The sequence below is a fragment of the Eucyclogobius newberryi genome, unplaced genomic scaffold (assembly GCF_026437365.1).
Source record: "Eucyclogobius newberryi isolate DKJ021-1_F unplaced genomic scaffold, fEucNew1.0.hap1 SCAF_17, whole genome shotgun sequence".
NCBI lineage: Eukaryota > Metazoa > Chordata > Actinopteri > Gobiiformes > Gobiidae > Eucyclogobius > Eucyclogobius newberryi.
Window position 1 is genome coordinate 834170 of NW_027315801.1, and position 10000 is coordinate 844169.

General features: G+C 45.2%; 1 protein-coding gene across 8 annotated transcripts in view; it reads right to left on the reverse strand.

Moving 5' to 3' along the window:
• Window positions 1-10000, reverse strand: part of prdm16 (PR domain containing 16) — a 378806-nt gene that overhangs the window by 11471 nt on the left and 357335 nt on the right. For 3 of the 8 annotated variants that reach the window (XM_072448678.1, XM_072448684.1, XM_072448683.1), the window contains 5 exons: window positions 4310-4502; window positions 3223-3388; window positions 2662-2815; window positions 688-2347; window positions 372-459 (listed from right to left, as the gene is read on the reverse strand). In XM_072448678.1, coding sequence (XP_072304779.1) covers window positions 372-459; window positions 688-2347; window positions 2662-2815; window positions 3223-3388; window positions 4310-4502 — 2261 coding nt within the window. The remainder of the gene's footprint in view (window positions 1-371; window positions 460-687; window positions 2348-2661; window positions 2816-3222; window positions 3389-4309; window positions 4503-10000) is intronic. The other 5 variants (XM_072448679.1, XM_072448686.1, XM_072448682.1 and 2 more) reach the window with 5 other exon arrangements.

Here is a 10000-nt window from a genome sequence, read left to right on the forward strand (position 1 = left end):
TGTTCCATGCCCTTGTTTTCAATCATACCATGTGTACTCAAGTATTCAAACAATTTGGGATTTTTTTTAAGACACTTTACGATGCATAAATCCTTCAATCCACATCGGGTGTCACGTGTGTAATACTTTACGCAGAGTTCTGACTAAAAGTGTGTGCAAGGACAAAACCCTGGTCTTTCTGAACACGGTTTGTTCTGCTTTGTCTCTGAAATCCACTGGAAGCAAGTTTCACGGAATTCTACACATTTGTGTACCTTCTACTCACTGCTGCCTCATCTGGCCCCACATTTATACAAACAGCCTAAATAATAGTAAAAATACAATCATTTCGAATAAAACAAATCCTGTGTCACTCAAGTGCGTCCTTTTACCTGTGTGTGGAAAAGTGGAGGTGAAGGTCGCAGGAACTTCTCCTTGAGAGCTCCCACTGGGTCCAGCAGCTTCCTCTTCTCCACCCTGCTGGACCAACAGCAAGGCAGAGGGTTACGTACCACGGCCGCATCACTTTAACTTACGGCATTGAACATTTACGTGTCTAAAGTCAAGCGGTTTTGAGATACAACTGCTTGCTCTCCAATTAAAAACTTCTCAACCAATTTGCCACATTTTGTATGAGAAAAAAAGGAGCAAATAGCAACAAACTAGCATTAGCTAAAGCATTTAAATATGTTAATCGGGCTGAAATACCTGTATATGGGGTCCATGAAGAAGGCTGAGGGCTTGGCGTAGTGCAGGGGCGGCGGCTGCGGGGGTTGCGAGGGGGGCTGCTGGTGCTGGCTCATTGGAGACTGGTGCAGCGACTGGGAATGAGGGTGCGGGAACGCGGCAAGGCTGTCCTCTTTCATCGAGATACTTTTCCCGACCCCGTAGATGTGGTTTTTGCGGTGCTGCGGTTCCGCTGCCACGCCATTGTGCCCAGTCCGACTGCGGGCGCCGATGCTGAGATCCAACGGCTGCTCGTCCCCGTTAGAGGCTGCTCGAGGTACGCTACCGCTGCCTGTGCTACTGTTGGTGTGGGGCGGGTGTGTTGGCGTGGGAGGAAGCAGTTTGGGTTCCTTGGATTTCGTTGTGAGATCGAATGGCGACTCCATGGACGGTGAAAGATGTCGGCCAATTTTGTGTAAGTGCTCCTGCGGCGATTTGGGCTCGGACTTGAAGAACATGCTAGGGTTGAATCCGCCACGTTCCGCGGCAAACGGATACAGCGAGTTGTGAAAGTTGGGCAAGAACTGGAAAGGGAACATTGAATGGTAGGGCAAGGGTCCCATCTTCTTTTCTTGATGCAAACCGATCAAGCCTGGGCCAAAGTATTTCTCGGCGATTGAGGCGATGGCTTTGATGGAGTCCGTTGCAGCAGCGTTGGCGTTTGTGGATGTGGGCGGGAGGGCTTGCTCATCCGGAGGGGGGAAGAAAGACGGCTGAGAGTTGTTAAGAAAGGAACGTTCAATGGAGAGGTTTCCGGAACTAGACACCGCAGATGCCGATGTAATGTTCGTGTCATCCGGCTGGCTGCCCTCTTGGCTCATTACCGCCCCCAATGGCTTTCTCCTCTTACTGCGTTCACGTTCACTATCCCCCTCGCTCTCGAGATCCGAGCCCTCCCCTGACGCCGTGCCTGTGGTCGTGTCCAAATCTGTCCCGCTGGTGGTGTTGACGTCCTCCAGGTCGCTGCCGTCAGACATATCCGCCATCTTTGATTTGGGCTTGACGTCTCCGCCAGAGGACAAATCTAGCTTGTGGTCTTTCTCTTTGTCGTCGGCTTGACTGTGCCCATTGCCTGCGTTGCTGTTTGTTGACGTGACCAGGGACAAAGGGGGGCCGTCAAGGGGGCTGCGGGGTAATTTTACCTCCTGACCGTTGCCACCTAGGGGACTTTTAAGTAAAGGACTAGTGGGCATTAAATGTGGACGGGGGTACAGCGATGGGGAGAAGAGTCCAGGGAAACCATGAGGGAGTGAGGGGAAGCCGTGGGGTCCCGTGGAGAAAGGTAACCCAGCGTGAGGATGAGGTCTAGAGGGAAAGTAGTCAGTGAAGCCTAGACTGGACTGATTGAGGCCTTGGAGGTGGGGGTGGTGGGATTTGGCCTTGGCCATGATGGGGCTGGAGCTCATGGGGATGCCGGGATTGAACATGCTCCCTGGAGAACCATAATGGTTTTTGCCCTCACAGAAGCGCCGGTGCTTGTTGAGGGAAGAGGTAGTGCTGAACAACTGACCGCAGTCCTTACACTTGATCTGGGTGCGGCAGTCGGCGTGCATTCGCTTGTGACGACAGAGGTTTGAGAACTGGGTGTAGGACTTATGGCACACCTCGCCTGCAGGAGGGAAGAGATACAGCCCATCAGGGCCTGGTTAAACCCATTTAACACTGTCACTAACTCGAAAATACAAATCAGGAACAAAAACACTGCAGTTTACATATAGTTGGTCTGAGCACACGGGCAGACTTTTATCAAGTGAAACTATGGGTGTGTTTTCAATGTTATCTAAAAACTAAGCAGGATATAATTTAATCTAATATCTTAAGAAAATGAACCAAGACTTGATACCTAAAATGTGTTGAAGTGGTAAATAAGAGCAGTATTTTCTTCTCCACTAAAGATCCCTGATCAAATGAATCTAAATGCATATAATGCATAGCTGAGAAAGCGGTGTGACTTACAGATAAATGGCTTGACGCTGCTGTGGATGTGCTTGTGTTGCTTAAGCCCTGACGATGTGGCAAAAGTCTTGCCACACTCAGGGCAGGTGTGAGCGCGGGCCCCCACGTGCTGAGAGCGGATGTGCCGTTGCAGGTTACTGGGGTCTGTGAACACCTGCAAGGATCAAGGACAACATGCTATTGACTAACCAGATATTTTGTGAACAACCATTCAGAATAACTCAAAGTACAAAGCATTTCTAAAGTCGAGTACAACCATACTGAGACCCCATTGAGTAATACACAATGGAATTTGAGACACATGAAGGGTAAGGACTGAACCACCAATCATGTAGTTAGTGGGCAAACGCTTAACCTACTATGCCATTGCTGCTGTTCAGATGTTTTCTGTGTGCGTATGAAGTCATTGTACGTGTGTGTACTTTGAAGAGCGTTCGGATCGTGAAATGCCATGCAATCTGTGACACGATTCACATTTGAGCTGATAGTTGTAATAATTGTTGGGCAACCTGAAAATGCTTTGTTTTGAGTTAAAGCTGGTGCTTCCTGTGCACAACTTACGTGCGTGGAAGGCTGTACCTTATCACAGTTTTCACACTCAAAGCGTTTGCCACTGTCATGGGACATCTGGTGGCGGATGAGGTTGGACTTCCAGTTGAAGGCTTTGGGACACTGGTCACATTTGTACTCTCTCTCCTCGGTGTGGACGATCATGTGCTGGCCCAAACTGGAAGAAAAAGTGTTAAAAACCTCACTTTTCTGATGCAAAGTTCGCCACCTGTAGGGCATTTAATGTACTGTATCTATCTCCAAGGAGAGACGCAGGTGAAGTTGCTGTTGAAAGTTACAGGTCAGATCTGTGGAGAGGCAAGCCAGGGCACAGCTTGTATTTTCAAGATATTTAAGCAATATAAACAGTTTTAATGAAATACATGCAAGATAGATATGTTTAATGTACACAGTATGTTATGCATTCCAGGCAATGCAAGGACATCTCCATGGAGACTAGACAAGTTCCATTGAAATCTTCAGTGGAGTCAAAACATTTGATGGATTGAATTCAATCCTATGTACAGTATTTGCAGATCATTTACAAAGTAGCCATTATTTATCTTATACTATGAAATGAAGAAAATTAAAGTAAATTATTTTGAAGTCATAAGCGAGGCCTACTCTTTATTTATAGTAAAAAAAAAACTAAAATCAGCTAAAATTGTTGCTATAACTTTTGAAACTTTGTTGTTGACATTTTTATCAAATGAATAAATACAAATATTCCAAGTCATAAGTCTTTAAGATAATAAACTAGCATAAATAAACATAAACAGATTTTTTTTAAAGAGAGAGAGAAGAGAAAAAGAGAAAAATAATGTATAAATAAATAGAAAAGTCAAAGTAAAAAGTTAAATAAAAAGACTAATTTTACATTTTCATTTACGTTTAATTCAGGAAGAACGAACCTCTAAACCGATCATCTCACGAGCAATTCATGTAAATCCACCTTCTCCTTCTTCCATCATGAACTGAAACTTCAGCTACAACCCTTCTCCACCACCGCAGCAGCAGCAGCAGCAGCAGCAGCAGCAGAACCACCAACCCCCTCAGCCTCTCCATCACCTCGCCGCCCTCCTCCCGGTCGACTCGTTACCTGTACTCGTTTGGGAAGATCTTCTCGCAGTCCTTGCACTCGTGGATGGGCTCGTCGCTGTCGTCCCGCTCCTGTTTGAAGTCGTCCTGCAGCGAGCTGAAGGAGCCGGAGCAGGAGTACTTCTGGTGCCTCCTCAGCTCCAGCGTGGAGGAGAAGAGCTCGTCGCACTCCTCACAGCGGTACATCTGCTCGTCTGCAACAACAAGACAATGACTTTTAGTTAGGAGATGTACGGGATCGTTTTGCCCTTGCTCTTGTGTTGGAGTATTCGTATTCAATGATGACAGATGTTGGCACAAAGTGATTGGACTGGGCAAAAAAACTAAAATACAACGTGTGCTTGGGTCAGAAGATTCACTGCAAGCTTAACTTACTGTGCCACTGATGCTAAACATTCATTTTTGTTGTCAATTTAGACCAAAAAAGAAAAAGAAATAATAATAAAAGATTTTTAAAACTTTTGCATCAATATAATTTTATTTTTTTACAGTCGTTTTTTTATTTGATTAAATTCAAACATAATAATATTTTCTCTAAGGCTTTAAAATGTGAAATGTGCATTATATTGTGTTATTTTTCTCAAATGATTTTTGTGCATATTAATTGCTTCATTTAATCTTCCACACATTCTAGTCAAATCTATTTTATTGACTTGTCCTTTTATTCATTTATTTTTAAATCAAATTCAATCATAATAAAATGTTCTCTATGGCTTTAAAATGTGAACTCTGCATTATATTGTGTATTTTTTCTGTAATATTTTGTGCGTATATTAATTCCTTCATTTAATCTTCCACACATTCTAGTCAAATCCATCACCACGTTCGTAGTTAAGCGCGTGCGGGTTAGTTACAGTTAGCGTCTCCGTCTACTCGCCGAAACCACTGATCCTACCATTGACTTTCGCGCAAAGTGGAAATCAATTAGCGGTGAAATGCGGCCTTGATTAGCACAGTTAATTGCCTGTTCAGCCGAGCGTTTGGGGGGAACCATCCGTGGGTGTAATCGCACTCCGGGGGAAACAATAGCTCGGCCTTCCCCTTCCACGTTGATAACCTTCCACGATACTTCTCACCAACAAGGTCAAACACATAAAACTCTTGCCAGCTTTTTTAAATGGCCGGTTCCTGTGTCGGCGCCGAGTACAATAGAGGAGGCGGGGTCAGAGGAGGCGGGATCAGAGGAGGCGGGATCAGAGGGGGCGGCTTTGTGTTTACAGTGTGAATGAGCGGCGAGGTAAGACGGAGCGAGGAAATATGAACTGAAGAGTCAAACTAACGTCATTGTGGCGCTGCAGTTTTACTCTTCTTATACAGTAGCAATGTTTTCCAAAGCCAAATGTACTTTTATTGATACAATCCACTCAACATTTCTGTATTGGTAATACCTTTTTGACCATTTTTCCAAAGGGGGAAGTCCGTTTTTGCAATTGTTAAATTGTGTTTAATGGTGTGAGATGAGTGATTCTACGTTTTTGGATCTTGATCAACATGTAATATCTATAATTATAATATTTCACTGTGTGTTGTTGTTGTTTTTCCTGTAAAAGAAGGTGCAGCAGTAAAGGGTACTTCTGTACCTACTTTGTGTTGCAACACTGGAATTTCCCCATTGCAGGACAAATAAAGACGTATCTTATCTTAAATCAGTAAATAAAGCCAGCAAGTTTAGTTCTAAAAAAACAAATAACGAGCTACAAGCCACCAAAATAAGCATGTTCAAGACAACTGCAAAAACTATAGTACGTAACAAAATGGTTGCCAAAAAGTACTATAATACATGCAGATGAATTTGTACCAAAAATAAGTAACTACACTGATTTGCAAGCTTATGGTAAACAACTCTTTTTGGAATAATTCTGCTGGTTTAACTTTTGTTCTGGATTATTCCTGGTCAGTATTTGGAGTTGTCCACTGTTTTTATTCTCTTGAAACAAGCCACACTCCGTTGAGGTAAGCGGGTCGCCCTCTCGCCCCCCTCTCGCCCCCCTGTCCTTCCCCACACCGTCCCAACAGGCTCGGGTTAGGCTACACGCATCCATCACCGCTGGCACCGCTGAGTGACTTTATCCAAAATGGCTTACGGTGCACTGTGCCACGGTTCACCTTTTGGCACCGCCGCGCGACCGTTTATCCAGCTGGAACTTCTTGGGCACATTAAAAGGGCATTAGAGCGCCGCGACCAGAGGGAGACGGGTAAACGACCTTCTGATCAATGGGCCGGAACACAAATGCTAAGCTAACGACTCTGACACTGTCCAAGGAGAGTGTTTATGGAAATATGCACGAGGTGGTCAGCCAAAGCCAAAGTAACTGACATTAGGCAAAAAAAGTTTTGTTTATTTTTAAAGCTTTGGACGCTTAAGTCTTTCACATTGTATAATGACTAAAAACATGCAACTTTTAAGAATATAAATACAGTATATATATATATATATATATATATATATATATATATATATATATATATATATATGTATGTATATATGTATTGTTTTATTAAATTAGATGAGAATGTCAACGTTAGGTAGTTTAGTATAGAAAATTGTATCGCTAAAAATATCACAGTCCGGACTTTAAAAACACTGAGGAGCTCTGTTCCATTACTTAAAGGGGCTGTTTTTTCCCCAGTACAAATATATGATAAAAGCAGCTCTTACTGTTGCCAGCGTTACTGTAACGTCGCCCTGGCCTCTGAAAGGCGTGAAAAGCACCTTCATTGTTATTATGGTCATTAATTAGGATGCGAGGAAAGTGAAGAACAATGTATAAGTAGAAGGGCCATGGATCATTAACATGTATTTTACACAATTGATTCAATTAAAGTTGCTAATATTTAGTCTGTGATAAATATATTAGAATTTTAACAAAACTACTCTATAAAATGCACTGAATCTTAAGCGCTACAGACCTAGTAGTAGTAGTTGTACTTGATGTGACCAGTTGTACCACGTCCCACCAAATACCATTTAAAAAAGCATTTCTACGACGACACGCTGGCATGGAGGTGCTGGACAGGGTTACCCCCTCGGCCCTCCACATGGGCCCTCCACATCGGCCCTCCCCCTCGGCCCTCCACATCGGCCCTCCACATCGGCCCTCCACATCGGCCCTCCACATCGGTCCTCCCCCTCGGCCCTCCACATCGGCCCTCCACATCGGCCCTCCACATCGGCCCTCCCCCTCGGCCCTCCACATCGGCCCTCCACATCGGCCCTCCCCCTCGGCCCTCCACATCGGCCCTCCACATCGGCCCTCCACATCGGCCCTCCACATCGGCCCTCCCCCTCGGCCCTCCACATCGGCCCTCCACATCGGCCCTCCCCCTCGGCCCTCCACATCGGCCCTCCACATCGGCCCTCTCCCGTCCTACTGTCTCTGGTGCGAGCCGGGCCCTTGGACTAATGGCTGTCTGGGAGAGCAAAGCAGCTCCATTATGTGCAGTTTAGCGGCTAATCTGGGAGCATGGGTGAGGTCTCCGGGGAGTCCTTAGTTCCTCTAGAGCCTGAATTCCTGCTCCGATAAGCCAGACGGAGAGCCCTGCCAGGTCCTGCAGACATGGGACCTTTTCTCTCCATATCTCATTCTAGCGTTCTCACACACACATGGTTCACATATTTGTCCAGACAACGTTTTTAATCCTCGTTTCATGTTGTTAAAGTTTGCAAATGGATTGGGATTTAAGGAATAATGTATCTGACTTGATTTAGATCTGGTTTAGCCGTTTCTTAGTTCACACTTGCACTTGTTTGGTTCCAGTTTGTGCTGAATTCTGATGTAGACTTGATTTGGTCCTGGTTTAGTCCTGGTTTAGCCCTGCCCGGTCCCTGTTTAGTTCTGGGTTTAGCCCTGTTTTAGTCTCATTTTCACATCCAATGTCTGTTTTTCGTCATGCTTTAAATCTTCATCTATTCACAGTATCATTTTACAGATTCACTCATGCTTTAGCCAAGACTAGTTTAGTGGTTTAGTGCCCTGTCCTGATTTAGTCCTTTTTTAAGTGCTAATTAGTCAATCATTTTCTTTTCGTTCCAGTTCCACTCTGGTTTGGTCCAGTTTGAGTCTTGTCTTTGACCCGCTTTAGTCCTGGTTTATTACCTTGTCTCTCTTGGTAAAAAATACCTGTTTTTATCCTAGTTTGGTTTCGGTCTAGCCTGTTTGCCATCCCCGTTTAGTCCTGTTCTTAGCCTGCGCTCGTCTTGATTCATTCTGTCGGTCCCACTTCTCTAAAACCTTGTCCTTGTAAAGTTATCCCGCTTTAGTGCAGGTTAAATCCCTGTTTTTGTCCGGGTTTGCTCCTCGTCCCTCACCTTCCCTCTCTCCCGTTCACAAATGCTTTACATATTTGTGGAACTGTCCGCGCTGATTTACTTTTGCACATCAAGATGCAAATGGGTTTGGCCGGCGGGCGCACATTTCTGCCAGGTGGACTGTGACTTCTTTCCCTTTTTCCACATGGAACACGGATGGACGCACGCACACAGAAGGCCAAACAAATCATTCACTAAACCCCGCGCGGGCGTGACACAGTGCCAGCGAGCAACGCACCAATCCAGCTCCTGTTTCAGCTCCTAAACGTGCAGGTTCCGTGAGGGGTTTCCTCTCGGTTTGGTTCTGGGTCGTTCTTGGTTCAGCGGATATTTCAAATGTGTTACTCGGGCAAAAGTTGTGGCAGTTTAGTCCTGGTTTAGTCCAAATGAGTTTTGGTCGATTTAAGACTTTCAAGTGTTTGTTTAATCATCCAATTCTCGTTAGTTTGCATTTGTATTTGTTTTTTTTTTAACGGTTATTGACAGTTTTAGTTCTGTCTTGGTTGAGATCATCTTAAATCCAAGTAGTATAGTACTTGGTTCTGGTGCTCGTTTACGCACAGTTTTGTTCTGGTTTTAACTCTGATTTAGATTTTGGCTCAGCGCAAACTTTGGATAAACCTTTGAAGTTGAATTAAAAAGAGAAACGTGGTCAATTCTTGTCAAATCATAAGCAAAATGCCAAATTTATGTAATTTGAAGTTTTTTAGTTGTGTTTTTGAACCGCTTTTGGACAACCTTGGCTGACAGAATTCCAACGACATCGGAGAAACATGCAATTCAGCCCTCCTTTCTGACACCAGCGCTACCACAAGAGGGCGCACGGACTCCTACTACACTACACCAAAGCTCAACAGAGAATATGGCACAAATTTGCAGCTTGGACACCGAATATCTCTGGTACTTGAAGCTAAGTTGGCGCGCCGCTGTCCCACACAGCTCCGTGACATGATTCGTTTCGATCGGCGAACACAACAAAACACTGTTACACCTGACAACAAAATGAGTCCAAGATGTCGGGGAGGAACTCGGGAACCACGGGCCCTTTTCCGCTTGGGCGCACGTCGAAGCGGACAGCCCCCGAGTTTAGATCTGGCGGATAAAATATGGGGACGTATTGGGAGTGACGTACGGCGACACGGTTGAGGGGCGGCCGGTGAATCGGGTTTCCCCCCCTCGAACCGAGACGGCGAAGGGAAACACGAGCCGGCGAGCACAATGCGAGCAATTCAGAGCGCAACAGTGGCAGCGGGCGCACAAAGAGAGGGCAGCGCAGGACTGTAAGTGGCACCAGATTCACCCGCTCAGTTCAGGCCAATTCTGAGAAATCTTTTTGCTGAATCTCCCCCAAAAAAGACACGAAAATCAATGGCTGTGGTCAA